At 54.5% G+C, this 22,205-nt stretch overlaps 3 protein-coding genes across 3 annotated transcripts in view; all 3 read left to right on the forward strand.

Moving 5' to 3' along the window:
* Positions 1-7,907, forward strand: part of C9orf72 (C9orf72-SMCR8 complex subunit) — a 37,560-nt gene extending 29,653 nt beyond the window's left edge. The window contains exons 9-10 of the mRNA XM_068112566.2: positions 5,311-5,417; positions 6,363-7,907. Coding sequence (XP_067968667.2) covers positions 5,311-5,417; positions 6,363-6,531 — 276 coding nt within the window. The 3' untranslated portion in view covers positions 6,532-7,907. The remainder of the gene's footprint in view (positions 1-5,310; positions 5,418-6,362) is intronic.
* LOC144889749 (uncharacterized) lies at positions 4,510-5,311 on the forward strand (the record flags this gene model as incomplete). The annotated part of the gene is made up of 1 exon (XM_078770937.1): positions 4,510-5,311. A coding segment is annotated over one exon (723 nt), but the record flags the coding sequence as incomplete, so codon positions are not given.
* Positions 7,908-15,435: 7,528 nt separating the features above from the next.
* Positions 15,436-22,205, forward strand: part of EBNA1BP2 (EBNA1 binding protein 2) — a 44,445-nt gene continuing 37,675 nt past the window's right edge. The window contains exon 1 of the mRNA XM_068112579.2: positions 15,436-15,643. Coding sequence (XP_067968680.2) covers positions 15,539-15,643 — 105 coding nt within the window. The 5' untranslated portion in view covers positions 15,436-15,538. The remainder of the gene's footprint in view (positions 15,644-22,205) is intronic.

Genomic DNA, 22,205 nt, shown 5'->3' on the forward strand with positions numbered 1-22,205 from the left:
CTTTGTTGGTCGAAAGCTTGTCGAGAATTAAAGATCGACCGTCCTGAAGCTCCGTCCGCGTCTGATTTAATCTCCCGATTATTTCTTTAATACAAATGAGACGCCCTGCTCGTACTGTGGAGTTTCTACTATTTCTCACAGATATATATATATATATAGACATACACATCTGTTGATCTACCAATTACCCTGTATGCACCAAGAGTGTAACACTTGCATTCTTATTCAAATTATTGTAACAAAAGTAATGCATGGCGTTATTTAATTAAACATCCACAGGAAAACCACTGCTTGCTTTGCCTAATGGAACCCTCGTACTTGAGGCTACCATTCTTGCACTGCCTCTCCCTTACCCTGTCCGCACTTGCACTGTTCACCCTCTCCACACTTTTTTTTTGTTTGTATACAAGATTGAGGCTCGTGTAAGAGCTAACATTAATCACAAAAAACATAAACGGCCACATAAAACATATAATAAAGGGAGAGGGAGACAAGATGGGGAGAGAGAAGGGGAAGCACACAAGCACAAAAATGGTAGAGAACAGGAACATCGGCAGATCTGTGGGAGGTAGATGGCTTGGGTGGGCGGGGGTGGGGCAGGGGAGGGTGGGGCCGAGAGAGGTATAAAACAAATGGACACTGCTAGGACTTTCAGGAATGAAGTCGGTATTTCAAAAAGGTGGATCTGAGGTGAATTACCAGGGGTAGAAAAGATCAAGGTTTTGGATGGGGTAAGACAAGAGATGGTGGTGAACAGCTGTTTCAAAGACCTGGAGGGGGGGGGAGTGGGATTGAAGAGAGTGAGGGAGTTTGTTACAGTGGTGGGAGAAAAGAGGAATGAAAGAGTGAAGGTGAGCAGAGAGTCTTGATTTTGGCAATTTAACCATAAGAGGGTTGCTGGCAGATCTTGTGCGACCTGAATGAATATTTGGGGGACAGAGCATAGACAGTGCTGGGGGAGCGAGACCGGAGAGGAGTCTGTAGAAGACAGAAAGACCACCAATCTGCCTGCAGTGAGTGAGTGAAAGGTCCTCAGAATCGGCTTCGTCGTGGGAGATTCCAATGATTCTGAAAGATTTGGTTTCTGCAGCGTGAAGCCGAGCTACGTGTGAGGCAGGAGCACCAGCACAGAGGGGAGAACAGTATTCCATTGAGCTGCGGATGAAATCTTTGTATTTGGTGAGGAGCTCAGGTGTTCCAAGGAAGGACTTCACACGATGGAGGATGCCCAGTCGGCCATTGGCTTTGGAGGCCAGCTTGGAAATGTGGTTTTCCCAGGAAAGATCATGGCAGATAGTGAGACCCAAAAGCTTGAGTGACAGAACTTCTTGGAGAGGATTGTTCAGAAAGTAGATGGGAGGGTTTTCCAGACAATCTTTTCAGAGAGACATTGTAAGAGTGTTAGATTTGTCAGGATTGAAAGACATGTTCCACTTGTTTGACCAGTCTGTGATTTTGTCCAGGTCTGCAGAGAGTGAGGAGGGCTGCAGACTGCTGATCTGAGGGAGGAGGTATGGAGCGGCAGAGAGTGGAGTCATCAGCAAAGAGATAGAGAAGATTTTTCAGAGAGTCGAAGAGATCACTGATGAAGACAAGAAAAAGCAGAGGGCCCAGAACACTGCCTTGGGGAACTCCAGCCTGAACAGGAAGGGGCGATGAGAGAAATCCATTCAGGGCCACACGTTGACTACGACCAGAGAGGAAGTCCGCAAGCCATGCGTGGAGATTTCCATGTATACCATAGGAGTAGAGTTTGGTGAGCAGAGCTGGGTGCCAGACTGTATCGAAGGCACGTGATATGTCAAGGGAGACAGCTCTGATTTCCTGTTTGGCATTAAGGACCTCCATCCATTGTTGAGACAGCAGAAGCAGCATGTCCAGAGTATAATGACCTGGTCTGAATCCAAATTGATGATCCGAGATCAAGCCATTGGAGAAGAGGAAGGATTTGATATCTGAAGCGATGATGACTTTGCTGATAATTGTGAGCAGGCTGATTGGTCTGTCGTTGCAAGGATATTTTTTGCACCATTTTTGTGTAAAACGGTGATGTTGGCTGATTTCCATGATGATGACAGATGACCTTGAGAAAAAGAGAGGGCAAGGAGAATTGAGAGAGGGTGTGAAAGATCGGCCGAGCAGAATTTTAGGACCCGTGGGCTGATGCCCTCGCACACTTGGCCCTTTTCTCGCACTGTCCAGCCAGGCACTATCCTACATGGCCATCTCCACCCTCGCCATCTCAGCACTCACCATCTCCACCCTCACCCAGTCTGTCCTCGTCCAGTTCGCCCTCGCCATCTCTCCCCTCGCCCAGTCCGTCCTCGCCATCTCTGCCCTCACCCAGTCTGGCCTCACCCTTTCCACCCTAGTCCTCTTTGCCTTCACCCTCTTTGCCCTCACCCTCTCCATCCTGCCCTCTCCACCATCGCCTTCTCCGCCCTCGCCCTCTCCACCCTTGCCCTCACCACCCTCGCCCTCACCACCCTCGCCCTCACCACCCTCGCCCTCACCACCCTCGCCCTCACCACCCTCGCCCTCTCCATCCTCGCCCTCTCCACCCTCCACCTCTCCACCCTCGCCCTCTCCGGCCTCGCTCTCTCCCTCTGTCCACACCCTACCCCTCTCCGACTGTGCCCTCTCGGCATGCATGACGCATGATGCATCATGACGCATCTCCGGATCCTCCCCTCTCCTCCCGCGCCCTCTCCTCCCGCGCCCTCTCCTCCCGCGCCCTCTCCTCCCGCGCCCTCTCCTCCCATGCCCTCTCCTCCCATGCCCTCTCCTCCCACGTCCTCTCTGCCCTCGTCCTCTCTGCCCTCGCCCTCTCTGCCCTCGTCCTCTCTGCCCTCGCCCTCTCTGCCCTCGCCCTCTCTGCCCTCGCCCTCTCTGCCCTTGCCCTCTCTGCCCTCGCCCTCTCTGCCCTCGCCCTCTCCGCCCTCGCCCTCTCCGCCCTCGCGATCTCTGCCCTCACCCAGTCTGGCCTCACCCTTTCCACCCTCGTCCTCCTTGCCCTCGTCCTCCTTGCCCTCGTCCTCCTTGCCCTCGTCCTCCTTGCCCTAGTCCTCCTTGCCCTCACCCTCTTTGCCCTCACCCTCTCCATCCTTGCCATCTCCACCATCGCCTTCTCTGCCCTCGCCTTCTCTGCCCTCGCCCTCTCTCCACCCTCGCCCTCTCCACCCTCGCCCTCTCCACCCTCGCCCTCTCCACCCTCGCCCTCTCCACCCTCGCCCTCTCCACCCTCGCCCTCTCCACCCTCGCCCTCTCCACCCTCGCTCTCTCCACCCTCACTCTCTCCCTCTCTGTCCTCACCCTCTCCCTCTCCGACCGTGCCCTCTCTGCATGCATGATGCATCATGACACATCTCCGCATCCTCCCCTCTCCTCCCGCGCCCTCTCCTCCCGCGCCCTCTCCTCCCGCGCCCTCTCCTCCCATGCCCTCTCCACCCTCGCCCTCTCCACCCTCGCTCTCTCCACCCTCACTCTCTCCCTCTCTGTCCTCACCCTCTCCCTCTCCGACCGTGCCCTCTCTGCATGCATGATGCATCATGACACATCTCCGCATCCTCCCCTCTCCTCCCGCGCCCTCTCCTCCCTCGCCCTCTCTGCCCTTGCCCTCTCTGCCCTTGCCCTCTCTGCCCTTGCCCTCTCTGCCCTTGCCCTCTCTGCCCTCGCCCTCTCTGTCCCCGCCCTCGCCGCCCTCGCCCTCTCCATCCTTGCCCTCTCCATCCTCGCCCTCTCCATCCTCGCCCTCTCCATCCTCGCCCTCTCCATCCTCGCCCTCTCCATCCTCGCCCTCTCCATCCTCGCCCTCTCCATCCTCGCCCTCTCCATCCTCGCCCTCTCCACCCTCCACCTCTCCACCCTCGTCCTCTCCGGCCTCGCTCTCTTCCTCTCTGTCCACACCCTCTCCCTCTCCGACCGTGCCCTCTCCACATGCATGACGCATGATGCATCATGACGCATCTCCGGAGCCTCCCTTCTCCTCCCGCGCCCTCTCCTCCCACGCCCTCTCCTCCCACGTCCTCTCTGCCCTCGCCCTCTCTGCCCTCGCCCTCTCCGCCCTCGCCATCTCTGCCCTCACCCAGTCTGGCCTCACCCTTTCCACCCTCGTCCTCCTTGCCCTCACCCTCTTTGCCCTCACCCTCACCCTCTCCCTCTTTGTCCTCACCCTCTCCATCCTCGCCCTCTCCACCATCGCCTTCTCCGCCCTCGCCCTCTCCACCCTCGCCGTCTCCACCCTCGCCCTCTCCACCCTCAGCCTCTCCACCCTCGCCCTCTCCACCCTCGCCCTCTCCACCCTCGCCCTCTCCACCCTCGCCCTCTCTGCCCTCGCCCTCTACATCCTCGCCCTCTCCATCCTCGCCATCTCCACCCTCGCCCTCTCCACCCTCGCCCTCTCCATCCTCGCTCTCTCCACCCTCGCTCTCTCCCTCTCTGTCCTCACCCTCTCCCTCTCCGACCGTGTCCTCTCTGCATGCATGACGCATGATGCATGATGCATCATGACACATCTCCGCAGCCTCCCCTCTCCTCCCGCGCCCTCTCCTCCCACGTCCTCTGCCCTCGCCCTCTCTGCCCTTGCCCTCTCTGCCCTCACCCTCTCTGCCCTCGCCCTCTCTGCCCTCGCCCCCTCTGCCCTCGTCCTCTCCGCCCTCGCCCTCACCCTCTCTGCCCTCGCCCTCTCCGCCCTCACCCTCTCCGCCCTCTCCGCCCTCTCCCTCTCCGTCTTCTCCCTCTCCGTCCACACCCTCTCCACACTCGTCCTCTCCGGCCTCGCCTTCACTGCCCTCTAAACCCTTGCCATCCCCGCCCTCGCCATCCCCGCCCTCGCCATCCCCGCCCTCGCCATCCCCGTCCTCGCCATCCCCGCCCTCGCCATCTCTGTGCTCTCCACCCTCGCCATCTCAGCCCTCGCCATCTCCGCCCTCTCCCTCACCATCTCCGCCCTCGCACTCGCCATCTCTGCCCTTGCCCTTGCCATCTCCGTCCTCTCCCTCCTTGCCACCCTCTCCCACCTTGCCACCCTCTCCCTCCTTGCCACCCTCTCCCTCCTTGCCACCCTCTCCCTCCTTGCCACCCTCTCCCTCCTTGCCACCCTCTCCCTCCTTGCCACCCTCTCCCTCTTCGCCCCATCAGCCCCTGCCCCCTTTCTCTCTGCCTCCCTGTCTGTCTCTCGGTTCGCCTCTGTCTCTTGGTTCGCTTTTGCCTCTGCCTGACTTTGAAAACTAGATTATATCTCCATAAAATATTGACGATGATGGTAATGCATTCATGCTGTAAAAGTCCATTCAATATGCCCATGTCTAGGTATCCCTGGTAAGTGACGGAGCTGGACAGCGCATGCTGCTTGCGCAGTTCATACTGATGCTACAGCGCAAAGCGCTGATCCTTCTGGAGTATGTGAAGAATGAAACGTGAGACGTCTTGCTCGACTCGATGCAACTGTTTCGTTCACCTTTAGAAAAAGTTTGGCAGTCGTGCTTTGTTTGATTTGAGAATTGTTTCATTGCAAGTTCTGCAAGCCACATTTCCAAACGAAAATTTGAATGTGGAATTGCTCGAAATTGTTGGTTTCGTCATGCATGATAACTTTGTAAAGGTATGCAGATATTTTTACACTACCTCCTCATTTTAAAAATGGTACGTCCTGCTTCCTTTGTTGGTGTTCAGCATTTAAAAGGATATAGCACGGACAATCCCCACTTGTTGGCATCCATGGGGAAGAGGAAATTCCTCCTGAGGGAATGCCATGCTGAGTGCAGTGAGAAAAATGGCGCAATTGCTGTGATGTCGCTGTTACGCAGAGTATCCCGGGGAGGTCTATGTCTGTGCGTGTGTCTGTGCGTGTGTCTGTGTCTGTGTGTCTGTGTGTCAGCAGCTGCATTGCGAGCCTTGGCCCTTGTGAATGAATGAATGATCGTTTTAAGGCCATTTTCCCCGCTAGAGCGGGGGTTAGCCTTGCGGGCCCCATGACAATCATGGTTCCCTGTTTGAGGCAATGTTTTTAGGGCCGGATGCCCTTCCTGGCGCCAACCCTTGGTCACGCTCTGCCGATGCGCAGGGATACGGTGTACCTATTCTAAACCGGGATACACACCGGGATCATTCATCCCATCAAGCTGGTACTCAATTAGCCGACCTCGGAAGGATGACAGGCTGAGTCAACCCCCCTGGCGTTAATTCAGCGATCGACCGGGATTCGAACCCAGGATCCTAGGATCCCAAGCCGGCACCCTAACCGCTAAGCCAACACCGGGCTACTATTATATTTCCCACCAGGCCCTTGTATTAAAGAAAATGCACGAGAAGGTACTTGTTTTGACATACTGTACTAGCACATGTTTTCTACCTCCTGACAGACAACGAGGAAAACGACCGCTGCGGTCTTTGTGGCAGCTCAAGGCCGATTTGGACTTGACAGGGGAGGGGACCCTTGCCGTCATCATGGCAATTGCCGAGAAGATGCGCCCAGGTCTGCATGCTGTACTCTTCAGTCACCCGCAGTCCAGCTTACCAGAGCGAGACTAGTTTTAATCCCTTTGAGCTTCCAAGCACGTTCGAAGAGCTCAGGGTGATTCTCATTTGTGACATTGGTTTTTCCCCAAATCCAGGGCCTCTTAAAACTGTCATCATTCGCATTTTACATGGAACAGACTCTGGAAGCGATAAACTTCCCTCGCATCCTCTAGATCTGCTTTTAGTTCTCGTGGTGAAATTTTCCTGCCGTTTTGACATTGCAGAAAAGTCCAACTCTGGGATACGTCTGCCTTCATTGCTCTCACTGGCACGGACCTGCTGACCTATGTTCATTGCCTTTCCTTTAAAATGGGGGGATTTTAATGTCTGCCAAACACTTGACGGATGCAATGACATTATTCAAGTTTACTTTTGAAAAATTGAAAAATTTCCTTTCGAGGCTTTAAATCGAGTCTCCCTTGCTCTTATTTACCTGTGAATGCCCAAACCCCTTTTTCTGTGTACAGCGAACCTTGATCAAATGAGCTGTGTCAGTATTGGTGACCACTTGTTGGATTTGAAAATGCACAACAGCACTAGTGTGGAGATTCAACATTGACAATTCTTGTGTTTTGTTGTCAACTGCTGAGGTCTCGTTTCAGGATTCCGAGCCTTTTATCTCCCGGAACTCTCCGATCCTGCACCCCCTTTTTCTTTTTGGCCTGTTTTGTCGCCTAATTGGTGCTTTAAACCCGATGCGGAACACGAGAAAGTTCATCTTTGAAGTTGCATGGTACAGGACACTTTTTGGCAATATAATAGTTGCAATGGGATGAGAATCCCAGTATCATTTCTGCCAAAATCCCCTCGCATGCGATTGCCCACATCCCAAGCTCGCTCTGCACCCCCTTTTTCTTTTTGGCCTGTTTTGTCGCCTAATTGGTGCTTTAAACCCGATGCGGAACACGAGAAAGTTCATCTTTGAAGTTGCATGGTACAGGACACTTTTTGGCAATATAATAGTTGCAATGGGATGAGAATCCCAGTATCATTTCTGCCAAAATCCCCTCGCATGCGATTGCCCACATCCCAAGCTCGCTCTGCATGCTTTTGAACCCCACCCAATGCGCGCGGCTTTTACCAGCATGATCAAATTGGGTTTGAAATCCACAATCCTTCACCGCAAGTATTTGCAAACGCCATTTTTAACTTTTACCTTTTTGTTATACTTGGACGAATGATACTGTAAATGCACTAAAAGTTATTATTTCAATTCTGTCTTGCATCAAAACAGCTTGAAGCAAATATTTTTCTTGCTCTTTGTGGTGTACATTTTAAAGGGAATGTTTTTGTCCTTTTCGTGTTAAATTATCTTTGGAAATAAAATGCTGTTTTGTTTGTTTTTTGACAACATAAGTAAAAGTTGTTTTCACTTCTTTTTATTTTTATTTTTGAATTGCAATTTTTTATGACTGCAGCTGAAGACCAGAGGCATGTTGTCCCTCCCGCTGTCCGTGCATTCCTCTGTTTTGGTTTTCTTGTTACTATAACTTGAGAACCACGAAAGGGATTTCAACCAAAACTTACACAATTTTAGACTGTAATTCAAAGATGGAACTATTTCCAACTTGGGTTCAACAGGTTAAAATTCTTTTTTAAATTGAGAGTAATTTTGCAGGTGCCATAACTTGAGTTGAGAAACATGGCTGATGTCTCTTCTACTTCTCTTCTCCCTCTCCCCCTCCCTCTCCCCTCTCCCCAAAATTTTGGGATTTTTCGACATTTCAGAGACTTGATGGAATTTCTCAGATATACAACATTCTCTCCAAAAATGTCAGCTTAAATGGGTCATCAACATTTTTTGCATCTGCATGGTTCCAGAATTTTTCATGACTCATCTTGTGCTCTTTTGCATTCCCTTCCTTTGCCTTCGTTGGAATCAAAGTGAGATGAACAACTCGAGTTTGTCGGATGGTTCTAAATGCATTTCGAGATCTGACTAAACTGTCACCTTAGTGTAAGATTTTTCAGGCAGAGTGTTTCATCACATAGTGCGCTTTACCCTGGATGGACATTGAGCTGGGTGTCCTTGTCTGTTAGTATTACCAATGGGCTGACAGGAGGCCCAGAGGTATGCAGCAGACTCACCTCTAAGCTGTCGGGTCTGGGTTTGATTCGTGGCCCACCTATAAACGCTCATCCTGGTGTTTCACAGGCCGGGTGATTCATTAATATGTGTGCCATTCCTCGGATGGATGTTAAGCGGGCGTACCGCCTGCCAGCATTCATTGGTGGACATTAAAGATCCCCCACTGTAACCTTCGTGTAGAGTGGGCAACCTATCGGCGGCACCATGGCCAAATTCCAAATTCTTGCCGTAACCAGTGGGAGGGCATTTCCTCAGCGGCACATCTCCGGTCAGCTAATGATGCTACTCCACAGCCTTGTGCTGCATACAAACGAAGAAGCAAACATTGTGCTGTCATGCTCGCCAAATTCCAAATTACTCCTCTGCCTCCTCTGACTTGGGATGCAATGGCAATTTGGCGAAAGTTTGCCATTGAAAAACCACACCATCTCACCGAGCTGATAGGTACTTCTGTAGTCCCTGATACCGAGTTGGAAAAGTGTTGGTTTTATCGAAACCAACTCTAACGTGGTTGTAGTTCTGATGTGTGAGCTGAGGGTGCCGCAGTCTATAACACAACGTCGTGGGTATCGTTAAAAATCTGAATTTTATTGTGGGCCATCAAATATCCTATGAAAATAGGGCATTATGTACCTTTTCCCTTGTCATTGTCTCTTGAATATGGCAGGTTAGCGTTAGCTTATATAGAGTATGTGCACTACCCTGTGAGCTGTTTATTTTGGGTCGAATCTCAGCAAGGCTATAAATTGTCACCAGGGTGTTTCACAGACAAGATAATTCATCAATTCCTCGGACAGGGACGTTAAACTAGGTGTCCCGTCTGCCAGCATTAGTTTGCAGTTTGTTTGAGGTTAAACCATATATTAACTGGCCAAACCAAACACCCATCTTCATCCTGATGAAGCAGCAGTTCCCTGGAAGGAGGGAAGGTGCTTACCTCAGTGGGGAGGGATCTCAACGGGACAGCGTGGTTCTCACACAGGTGTCATTGGTTGTTGTCTACATTTGCAGGTTTCAGAAGATGAGAGGAAGTTCTCCCAGAACTCAAACTCTCCACCTTTTTTTTTGGTAAAGAATCATTATTTATGAATCAAATTATGAAAATTAATTAAACTGGTTCATAAATCTTTCTCCTTTACCGTTAGTCCCCCATGCTTCATGCACAGAATATGCTTTGCTGTGGAGGATGATTTCCTTCTCTAAGTTCCAGCTCTGTTAATTTAATCTTCTTTGATTCATCTGGAATTGGTTGTTGGTTGTACAACAGGCGCCACCTTTTTTTAGCTTTGGTGTAGATCTCTGTCCTATCGTGAAGCAAGGATCCTCTTCTTCACTGGAAAAGGTGCAGTTGTGGCGGACACAAAAGCCCACTGGCGTGGTGACATCATTCCACGCACCAAGTGGGCGGTGGCCACGCCCGAGGGGTAGGCGTGGCCTCAGGATATACACCGGGCGACCAGCCCGGAAGAGTTCAGTGTTAGTGTAGTCTTACAATAAAGACGTTCATATGTTACCGCTTGTCCGCTTCCTCCTTGCTCACAAGCAGCGCGCGTAACGCCGCGCTTTACTGGTGACCCTCGACGTTGGATCTGCCGTAGCGATCCTTCCGAACACGACGCCATTGCAATGGCCAACGACAAGTCAATGCCGATTAAACTTCCCGAATTTTGGGAGGCCCAGGCCGAGGTCTGGTTCGTTCAAGCCGAAGCCCAATTTCAGCTTCGGCGCCTCACCAATGACGACCTGCGCTACTGCCATGTCGTCGCCTCCCTCGGGCCCGGCACGGCCGCTCGAGTTGTGTCCGTCCTTCGCCACCCACCGGACGGCCACAAGTACGAGGCACTCAAGCGGCTACTCCTAGCCACGTTCAGCCTCACGGACGACGCACGGGCTGACCGCCTCCTGGATCTCCCCGAGCTCGGTGAGACGTGCCCGTCGGTCCGAATGGACCATATGCTGTCACTGTTGGGCGACGAAGCCCCCGGTTCGCTATTCCGGGCGCTTTTCCGTCGCCAACTTCCAGCGCAGGTTCGCCTCGCGTTGGCCGGGACCGGGCTAACGGAACCCCGAGCATTGGCGGCCGAGGCGGACAAGTACTTCGCCGCTTCGGACACGCGGGCGAGCGTTGGCGTGGCCGTCACGGCCTTCGACGCTGCTGTTCCACAGCATCATCTTCTACAGCACGCTGAGTTTCAGCAGCATGCTGATACACACCTCGTGAACGCCGCCACGCCCCGCCCACCGCCGCAGCGAAAACCGCCACCGCGGGGAAACCCGTCGACTCCACCGGCCTGGCGGAGCCAGCCGCGCTCCTCCAGCTCCACCACCTGGTGCTGGTTCCACGCCAAGTTCGGCCACGAAGCTCGGCGGTGTCATCCGCCGTGCTCCTTCAACGGGTCGGGAAACGCCCGGGCCGGCGCTCAATTGTGGCGATGAGCGCCGGCCGTTCGAGCAGCCTGCTGTTCATAACGGACACCTTCTCCGGGCGCCGTTACCTGTGCGACACGGGAGCACAGGTGAGTGTCATTCCCGCCGGCACGTCAGACAAGCACGCCGCGGGTGGGGGCCCCGCACTGCTTGCCGCGAACGGGACGCCCATCCGTACGTACGGAAAACGCTGCCTCTCTCTGCGGTTTGGAGGGCAGGTTTTCCGATGGACGTTCGTCACCGCCGATGTGCCCATGGCACTGCTTGGCGCGGACTTCCTGTGCGCTAATGGGCTCCTGGTCGACGTCAAGTGCAGACGGCTTGTCCAGGCCGAGACGTTCAGCTCGCTCGCATGTGCGTTGCCCAGCTCAACGAGCGGCTTGCCAAGCGGCTTGCCGAACGATTCGGTTCCGGCCACGTTGGTCTGTACGCTTCCGGCAGCGGACGCATTCACCCGCCTCCTCGCCGGCTTCCCGGCCCTCACGCGGCCCACCTTCTCGGCGGGGGCCGTCAAGCACGGGGTGGCCCATCACATCCCCACCGTCGGGCCACCGGTCTACGCCCGGGCACGCCGCCTCGAGCCGACGAAGCTGGCGGTGGCAAAAGCGGAGTTCGCTACCCTGGAGCGACTCGGCATCGTTCGGCGCTCAGAGAGCGCTTGGGCGTCGCCGCTGCACATCGTGCCGAAGCCCGGCGGGGGATGGCGACCGTGCGGGGACTATCGCCGTCTCAATGACGCCACGACTCCCGACCGCTACCCCGTCCCCCACATTCAGGACTTTTCCGCCCGTTTGGCGGGCAGGTCCTTCTTCTCGAAGGTGGACCTCATACGCGGCTACCATCAGGTCCCCGTCAGGCCGGAGGACGTCCCGAAGACGGCGGTCATCACGCCATTCCGACTCTTCGAGTTCCTGCGCATGCCCTTCGGTCTGAAGAATGCGGCTCAGGCGTTCCAGCGACTGATGGACAGCGTCCTGCGCGACTTGGATTTTATCTACGTCTACCTGGACGATATCCTCGTCGCCAGCGCGTCCCGCGAAGAGCACCTACGCCACCTCCGCACGCTCTTCGAACGCCTGGGCCAGCATGGCCTGATTGTGAACCCCGCAAAGTGCCGGTTCGGCGCCGCCACAATCGATTTTCTGGGGCACCGTGTCACCAGGCACGGAGCCGTCCCCCTGCCGGCCAAGGTGGAGGCGGTGAAGGGGTTTCCGCGCCCCCGCACGATCAGAGGGCTGCAGGAGTTCCTGGGCATGGTGAACTTTTACCATCGGTTCCTGCCCCGTATCGCCCAGCTCCTGCGCCCCCTGCACGAAGCTCTCCGAGGTAAGCCGGGCAAAGGCGACGTTACCTGGACCGAGCAGATGGACACGGCGTTCACGGGCGCGAAGCTCGCCTTGGCTAACGCCACCATGCTCGCGCACCCGGCGCCCGATGCACTGATCGCCCTCACCACCGATGCCTCGGACTACGCGGTGGGCGCGGTGCACGAGCAATGGGTGCGTGGAGCTTGGCAACCGCTGGCGTTCTTTAGCCGGCAGCTTCGCCCGCCCGAACGCCGTTACAGTACCTTCGACCGCGAGTTGCTCGGACTTCACTTGGCGGTCAGGCACTTCCGCCATCTGCTCGAGGGCCGGGCGTTCACTGCCTTCGTCGACCACAAGCCGCTGATCTTCGCGATGGGCAAGGTCACCGAGCCGTGGTCGGCCCGGCAGCAGCGTCACCTCTCGGCCGTGTCCGAGTACACGACGGACATCCAGCACGTCGCGGGGAAGGACAACCCGGTGGCGGATTGCCTTTCCCGGGCCGTCGCCCACGCAGTCCACCTCGGCATCGACTATGCCCGGATGGCAGCGGACCAGGCCGCTGACCCCGACGTCCAGGCCTTGCGGACCGCCGTCACGGGCCTCCGCGTCACCGAGGTGCCGTTCGACGGCGCGGGCGCGGCCCTCTTGTGCGACGTCTCCCTCGGGCGTCCTCGCCCCATTGTGCCCGCGGGCTGGCAGCGCCAGGTGTTTGACGCCATCCACGGCCTGTCCCATCCGGGCGCGAGGGCCTCCCAAAGGCTGATCGCCGACAAGTTCGTCTGGCATGGCCTCCGGAAGGCCGTCCGCGGCTGGGCCAGGACATGCCTCGCGTGCCAGCGCGCCAAGGTGCACCGGCACACCCAGGCCCCGTTGGCCCCGTTCACGGTGCCGGAACGCCGGTTTGACCACGTCCACGTGGACCTGGTGGGACCTCTGCCCCCCTCGCGGGGTTTCACCCACGTCCTCACCATGGTGGACCGCACCACCCGGTGGCCGGAGGCCGTGCCCTTGGCGTCGACAACGGCGGCCGATGTCGCGCAGGCTTTCATCGCCACCTGGGTCGCCCGGTTCGGCGCCCCCTCAGACATCTCATCCGACCGCGGCCCCCAGTTCACCTCGGAGCTCTGGGGGGCGGTTGCGCAGGGGCTCGGGGTCCGGCTGCACCGAACCACGGCCTACCACCCCCAGGCTAACGGCCTGTGTGAGCGATTTCACCGCTCATTGAAGGCCGTGCTCCGGGCCACCCTCCGCGACGGCGGCTGGGTCGACAGGCTCCCCTGGGTCCTGCTGGGCCTCCGGACGGCGCCCAAGGAGGACCTGCGCGCATCCGCGGCGGAGTTGGTCTTCGGGCAACCGCTGCGGGTGCCGGGCGAGTTCCTCCCCGACTCCACGGCACCATGGTCCGCGGCACAGCAGCGCTCCGCTCTGCAAGAGACCGCCCAGAGGTTCGCCCCGGTGCCAACGGCATGCCACGGGCACCCACCGACGCACGTCGCCCCGGAGCTTCGCACGGCGGAGTACGTCTTCGTCCGCCACGATGCCCATCGGACACCACTGCGGCCCCCGTACGACGGGCCTTTCCGCGTGCTGGAGACCGGGGCGAAGCACTTCACCCTGGACATCGGCGGTACTCCTGACCGCGTTTCGGTAGACCGCCTCAAGCCGGCCCACCTCGATGTGGACCATCCACCGCCAGTGGCCCGACCCCCACGTCGGGGCCGCCCTCCTGCGGGCGGACCCCCGGCACCGCCCAGCCCCGCCGCCACGGCGCCCCCCGGTCCTGCACCCATCCCAGGGGCAGCCAGGGGCATCCCACCTGGTATCCCTGCACCCCAGACGCCGCCGATCGCCAGGGGGCGCTTCGGCCGGGTCATTCGTCTGCCCCGCAAACTGGCCCTCCAGGTGCGCGGGAATTCTGGGGGGGCGCGTGTGGCGGACACAAAAGCCCACTGGCGTGGTGACATCATTCCACGCACCAAGTGGGCGGTGGCCACGCCCGAGGGGTAGGCGTGGCCTCAGGATATACACCGGGCGACCAGCCCGGAAGAGTTCAGTGTTACAGTGTAGTCTTACAATAAAGACGTTCATATGTTACCGCTTGTCCGCTTCCTCCTTGCTCACAAGCAGCGCGCGTAACGCCGCGCTTTACAGTTATCCTTTTCAGCACGCATTCCAGCTGCTCAGTGTGGCTGCACAGACTTCAGCCTCAGCCGACAAGGAGTCTGTGGCCTTTTAGTCATTTTCTGTGACTGATTTTCATTGTTTGGCATATTTTTGGAACAGCTGGCCATTTGGCTTTCCCCAAGAGGCTGTAAGGCCTCAGCTGCTTGACAGGTGCCACCGATGGCACTCAGAGGAGTCGTGTCAAGAAGGTATATGCCAGGGTTGTGCATCTGCCTTCTCGCTTTCTCCTCACCGGTTTGCGCAATAGCTTGCCTTCGCTCGGGATCGCTCACAGGCGAGGTATCCGCAACCAAACTCTCATGGTTTTCGGCTCTGAAGTGTGAGCTGAAGGGAATGCGGGAATGGGAGGAGAGGGAATGGGTTATGTCGAGGCCACACCCACAAACTAACACAATAGAATTTTGAATTAATTTAGCGATATCATCATAAATCATGATCATAAAAAACCAAATAGCCTCGATGTTCAACAGGAAGGTCAATTTGGTCTATGTGTCAAGTTTTGTGACACTTGGCCCAATTGGTATTTCACACACAGACAGATGGACACATACAGACAGACATACTGTACACAAAATGCTTTTTATTTATAACAGGAGGATAAACGGTTCGATTTAATGAATGGATCTGTACAGTATTTGAAACATTTTGTAAGGTCAATCTATTTCCGTCAACCTGGCAGAATTATGTCCTCTTTACACAAGCAGAGACAGTTGCGTTAATTTTTCCCTGTTCGTTGATACCAACTTCAGTACTGGGGATTGCAAACAACCGGAGCGGTGTATAACTTAGACATAGCTGTAGCGTCAGACATTTTTCTCTTTCCTCGCATGAAATACGTCAATAAGTAAATTTATGAGTAAAATATGCGAACTATTATATGAGTATGTCGTCTAATGCGTAAAATTAAGTCTGTAAAATAATTGTACTTTGAGCCGGAAGTGGTCTGAGTGAGGGCACGTGTTTTCGGTTTTTTTAACGTTTGTATTGTATCATACGTGAATCTGGTGATGAGATGGCTCATCAAGCACATTCCGATTCGGACGATACGGAATATTCAGGTTCGGACGATACGGAATATTCAGGTTCGGACGACACGGAATACTCTTCTGATAAAGAGGTACTCCACGTGTGCATTCATTATATTTTGTCATTTCCACGATCGATGTAAAGTCGAACCACATTCCACAGCCACAGGTTATTCAGTTCGGAGTGTGAACGGCGTTTGGTGTTAACAGTTTCCCTTTAATTCCTATGTACTGATTCAATCCAAACGTGTGTTGCGAATTTTCAGAGCTGCACACTGTACGACAAGGTGGAATTAAATATTGAGCGGTATATTTAACCGGTACCGGCAACATAAACGTTAAAGCTATTTTACCGGTAACTGATCCCATTGGTTTGTGCACGGTGCCGGCATTCGTGGTACCGGCAATCCTTTAAGCAGAGCTATTTTACCGGTATATACATATATATATATATATATATATATATATATATATATATATATTGTTACAGACGCGGTGGTGGATGTTAGTTTACCGAGCGGTTTGGTATGACCACGTCTGCACAGTTTACCCGATTATGCTCGAACGTTGACTAGTCGCGCTACGCTAGATCAATGAAGGAAAAGGAACACAACGGCTGGGATTCAAATGACACGACACCAAGGGTTCAGTTCTCAAGACCTCCGGAGGAGGTTATATTATAGCGGAAGGTTAGATTACAACTACAAGAGGGACATCATAGAAAGACAGGCACTTAGACACACTCTTATATTAACCCCAACAGACGACAGATAAACGGGACAAAAGGCTGACTCACACGGGGATTGATGGCAAGGAAAGGCAGAATTGATGGCTCCAGGTGCACCTGGGCTCAGGGCAGAATCGACCCGGTTCGGTCCGGTCCAAAGATGCGGGGAGGTATCGTCGCGCTGGGGGTGGCGGTGGCTTCCTCTGCTCTCCGTAGTTCAGGCGCATCTGACGTCACGTCCGGCAAGTGGCTGCGTATATCCGGCGGGGAGTGACACGCCCTCGGCTCGTTAGCTCCGCCCAAGATGGAATCGGCACGTCGCTTCTCATTGGGTGCGTGCGGGGGGGTTACCGGCTCCGCCCTTGACGAGGGGCTGACAAGGAGCCCCTTCGTGGTAACCCCGTGGAGCGCATGGTCATGGCGGCTAACCGAGCCGGTGTGAAGACGCACACTCCCCCCGCGCGCCGTTGTTGTAGTTGTTGTTGTAGCTGTAGTTGTGGTTGTTGTTGTTGTTTGGGGAAGAAGATGGGAGGAGGTATGGGAAGGTCCTAAACTCACTACTGGTGCCATATAATCACATTCTGGTGCAACGAAGAGTCAGAATTAATGGAAACGAGTCCTTAACTGACATAGACTAAGAATAACTAGCAAGATGTCCGAAAGTTGTCTACGTGAGATGCGGTGGACCTGGGCACGACATTTAATGGGGGAAAAAGGGGAAGGTCGGTTCTACAGAGTGTTATTTACAGGCAATGGGAATGGGGGATTGGGGATAGTTGGGGAGTATTGGGGAAATAGGGGAATATTTACAAGCGGATATGGAGGCCAAATTCCATATTCGCAACATTGCACCCTGCTCTACCCTCGGGGCGTCCCGACCCGATAAATTTTTACCTATTTTAGTGTGGCACTCAGATGTAGTTCCCTCTACTATTAACTCTACCCTGAGTGCGACAGTTTTACAGATATTCACAAATGAGTAAATATGTCCCCCTGCGACGTTGCACCCTTCTCCTCACAGAAACACACCCACAGGATAACCGAATCCGGAAAGAATTCGCAAACTAAACATACAGCCGGTAGGGAGCATTATTTACAAGACTACGCTGATATTTACACTACGATCCAGGACCTGTTTCTGGAGGGACACATGCAGATGTTGTGCATAGAGAGAGCACGCATGCCAGCATCGATACACCAACCCACGAGTGCTCTGTGGCCTACGGCCTTTAATAATGTGCAGAGCACCCCTTCCAAGCATCAAAAGCACCACCCCATCACACAGTCAGCACCATCCGGTGCACCAATAAAGTGTCTATAAATCATTGTGTGGTGTCGCAGCCGGCCGATGTTCTGCCGCTGGTCTTGCCTTCGTGTGGTGCACTTGGCCTTCTTACTTCTTTAAAAAAATCAAGAAAGGCGCCAACCGCGTCCATTTCTGTATTGTGGCCGTCAGGGGCCAACTAAGAGTGGTTCACCTGTATAGCATAGGTGCCACGTTGACCCATAGGTCCATCCACGGGTGGTGCTTGGCCGCAAAAGAGCTGCGGTCCATGGTGGGTGGCCACAAACATTGCGGTCCATATGGTGTATCGATCCAGGCAGCAAACAGCGAAAGTGCAGGCCCACAACTGCGAAGCCAGCACCTCTCTCTCCTCTCTCTCTACCCCAAAGCCAGATCCTCGGAGGTGGGAGACAAAAGAAGCAGACAAGTGAGTAAGGTGGTAAGGGCGCAAAAGTGCACGCAATACAAGATGATGCACACTGGGGGCACATGGGAACCAGGTGAGACAGGTACGTTCCTATCGTACGCCCCCCCCCCCCCCACCAGGTAACCTACATGGCCCCTCCCTTCCCCTTACTGCATCCACAAAACACAACACTACCCATAAACATCTACTTTACAAATCAACAACCGTCCGTACTGTCTTCCCCGTTCCTCCCATAAACCAAATTCGTCTTCTCTCCCTCCTAACCAATCAAATTTGCCATTTTCAACTTTCATCAAAATTTGCCATCTCCAACTCAACATCATAATTTGCTATCACCAATTCATCATCAGTCCCTCCTAGGGAGGGAGAGATGGAATCACCCCAATGTCTCATCCACGTCGTGATGCGTCTCACAAATCCACAGCAATCTCATTTCCTGCAACACAAAACAAAGAAAACACAGGTGTGGAGTCATCATCATCACCACAGGTAAGTGGCTGCGTATGGTGCGACAGGTTCATCAATCCTAACTATTTCCTAAATGACTTTAACAACTTTACACTACCCGGGGTCTTTCTCCGGCCAAACCATTGGCCCTCTTACACTATGGGTTCTAAAAACCAATTCCCATTGGCCAAACTGTGGTGCTTTTCAATTTGGGGTCTCACTCCCCCGATTCATCTCCCGGTGCCCTCGCACAATTTCTGGGCTGCGGCGTGTACCTCTCCCAGTGGGTCTACCCACCTGCACACCTCCACCACTGCAGTTGCCTCCGAGCTTACCTGCTCCTTACCCTAACCTAACTACCTGGGGAGGGCCCTCTGGCGCTCTCCCCACTTGGTGCCCTCTCTGGCACTGGGCTGCCCGATCCACACCCGGGATCCTCAGGCACCCACTCACAACTACCGGCTCCCAGAGCCCACCTGCGGCCTCACCTGGCCGACATCCTCACAGTGGTGGAGTGCCCAACCAACTACACACACTAACAGGCTACACGCCCAGCCATTTCCACGACACTAATGCACCCATCCACAACACCATTCTGCAACCGCACCACAAATGCCAATATCCAACCACAATTTACCTGTACCCTCTACCTAACACTTACACTACCCGCCCCGGGTACTCGTGAAAGGGGTCCACTCTTCCCCCATCCACACCTTCGCACCATGCACACCACTCCGTACCACTTACTCCAACTCTCTCCACACACCTGTACCTGCACACCTGTGCTCTCACACCTGGTGCCACCTGCACCCTTCTCTCCCCAAGCGCATTCGCGCTGATCCACACACTCACTACTCATACACTGCTCCACACACCTGTCCAGTTGCACACCTGTGCAATCACACCTGTTCAATTCTCAACCAGCATCATCTCATCTAACTACTCCCCTCTGAAACTTGCGCTTCCCAGTCGTCCCTTTAAACTATTGCGCTCCCTCGTCATTATCATCCACACTAATCTACCTGCGTCCCCACAACAGGTATCAGTCACTAACTAAACTTAACGTTACCTAAGGTCATCTTCTCTAGATCCCTATCCATATCCTAACCCACCCGGGCTAGTTTTCACTGCCATACACCCCATAATCTATTGCTCCTTTGCCCCCATTTTGTGAGGGATGACAGAGTTGCCATCCCACCACATCGGGCATCTCCCACTACCAATTTTGCACATCAAATTTCAACAAATTAAAAATTTGCCAATCATCTGCCAATCCTTTGCCAATCATCAAATTTTGTTTTTCTCTAATTTTGGGTCCAAACCACTAACCTCATCACCCAGTCTACTCACTAATGCCTCTCGGTGCGCCAATTCCTGTCCAAAGCCCGGCTTCGTAAAGCCAAGCCATGAATGCGGGTTGTTCTGTGCCAGCGGCTGGATGCGTCCGGCACTCGGTGCAGAGACGGGGGCTTACCCGTGCCGAGATCCCACGCACCATCTCGGCACGGAGCCATCCAATGTCCCGCTCTCGACCTGCCGGCACGTCTCACCAAAAAGTGGTCGCCATGACGACCCTTCCTGTCCAGCCGCCCGCTCCGCCTAGTGGAGCACTGACGCGGCCGTTCAAAGCGAGGCCCAGCACGCACCGAGGGCCCGATTCGGCTATAAGTCGACCTAACCTCTAACCCGGTTACCTTCGATGCTTCACCTGGACGCTTACACCCCGCAGCCCGTTCCTTGCTCACACATCCAGCCGTTTCCATGCTCCTCGTACCTTTCCTTTCACACCCATGTACCCTCATTCCACTCACAGCCTTGGTCACACACCTGACCACCGAACACTGTGGCACACATTCGTTGCTCGCACACCTCACCAATACACCGCTTCGCGCCCCCTCCTCGGTCACCTCCTCTGTGACAATCACAGGTGTGCCCTCATTCGCACACCCAACCATGTGCCTCACCACCAACTCCAGCGTGCATTCCCACTCACGCTCTACCATTCCAGGTGTGCATCCTTCCATCCCAGGTGTACATCCTCGCTCACCTGTCACAACCAACTCACTCTCCTTGTCACTCTCACTACTCTCACCTCCATTCTTGCCAGCGCACTCACCCTTACTCTTGACAGCGCACTCTTTCCCCATGCACTTGTCCGTCACACACCTTTCTCGCGCACACTCTCCCGTTACCCCCTCTGTAACACTCACCACAGGTGGACACTCTTCCTTACTTCTGACAGCGCACTCTTTCCTCATGCACCCGTCCGTCACACACCTTTCTCGCGCACACCTTTCTCGCGCACACTCTCCCGTCACACCCTCTGTAACACTTACCACACCGCGCTTCCATGTGCTCCCTCGCACACACGCTACGACCGACTCACTCTCGCCAGCACCCTCACTCCTTGGCACGCACTTTTTCCTCACACACCCCAGAGTCGGACTTTCTCGCACACCTCCTCTTTCGCACACCAGACCTGTCGCACACTTCACCAACGGCCTCTCACGAACACCCGGGTCCATCTCGACCCCCAAGCTTCTTAAATCCCCTGGCGCATCATACGCACGACCATATTGGTCACCACTTACACCGGGTCCTCTTCCTCTTCGCTTCTCCTCCATCACCTGCGAATCCCTCATCCGGTTAATGAGCACATCATCACGATCCAAACACAGACTTTGGACCAATTCTTTTATCTCCTCTTTTATCTCTTTCTTATCCCCTCTCCGTCGCTTCTTAATTTCGCTCACCCCTCCTTCCACTTCTTCTAATTTCTGCTTCACCTTTTTTATTTCCCGGTACGTCTCCTCAAGCTCATCCTCTAAGGCTACCTTGACCGTTTCCATGTGCGTCCTCACCTGCCGGTCCTTCGTCTCCATTACCTCTATCACCTCGTCCAACCTCGTTGTCAGTCCCTCACGTACCATCTGACATTCCCTCTTCGTCGCTACCAAGTCATCTTTTAGTTTTCTCTGTGTCGCTTTTAAACCTCCTAATACCGCAGTGTTCCTTTGAACCTGCTCCACGAACTCCGTCTGTCCCACCGTCAGCTGCTCCACCTCCTGCGTCAGGTCCTCTATGCCCCCTTGTAACTTTACAGTCCCCTTTCTCACCTCCTTCTCCATGTGCTCCTTACAGTGCCTCACCTCCTCGCGCACTCCTCCGACCTCCTCACTCACTCCTCTTCTGATCTCCTCTCCCATCACTTGCATCTCCTGCCCAGATGCCACCCTCACCTGCTCCATTTCCTCCCTATGAGCATCCAGTTTGGTTTCTACCCCCATTCTGACCCCCTCTATCTGCTGCCCCATTTGGTTAACTTCCCTTTCCGCTTGGTCCCTCATGTCCCTCAATTTGCCTTCCATCCTGTTTTCTAACCCCTCTAACCCATTTTTCACTCCCTCTATCTGATTCTCCTGGGCAGCCATTCTATTTTCTACCCCCTCTAACCCCTTTCTCACCTCTTTTATCCCATTGTCTAACCCCTCAAAATTTTTGTCTACCTTCTCACCAGTACCCCTCGCTTCGTCCCTCATTACCCCCAATTGCTCACTCTGAGCATCCATCCGGTTCCCCATTACCCCCATTTGGTTTCCCAACCGCTCACTATCAGCCCTCATTCCCACCATTTGTTCCATAAGGGCCCTCATTTGCAGGAGGAAAAGGTTCGAATCCACCAGGGGCGCTGCCACGGTCGCGGGCGCGGTGACCAGCGAGGCGCCATTTTGTGCGTTTGCTACCCTCGCTGCTTCGCTCTCCTCACGT

Source organism: Myxine glutinosa, chromosome 1 (genome assembly GCF_964187855.1).
Source record: "Myxine glutinosa chromosome 1, kmMyxGlut1.1, whole genome shotgun sequence".
Taxonomy (NCBI): Eukaryota; Metazoa; Chordata; class Myxini; order Myxiniformes; family Myxinidae; genus Myxine; species Myxine glutinosa.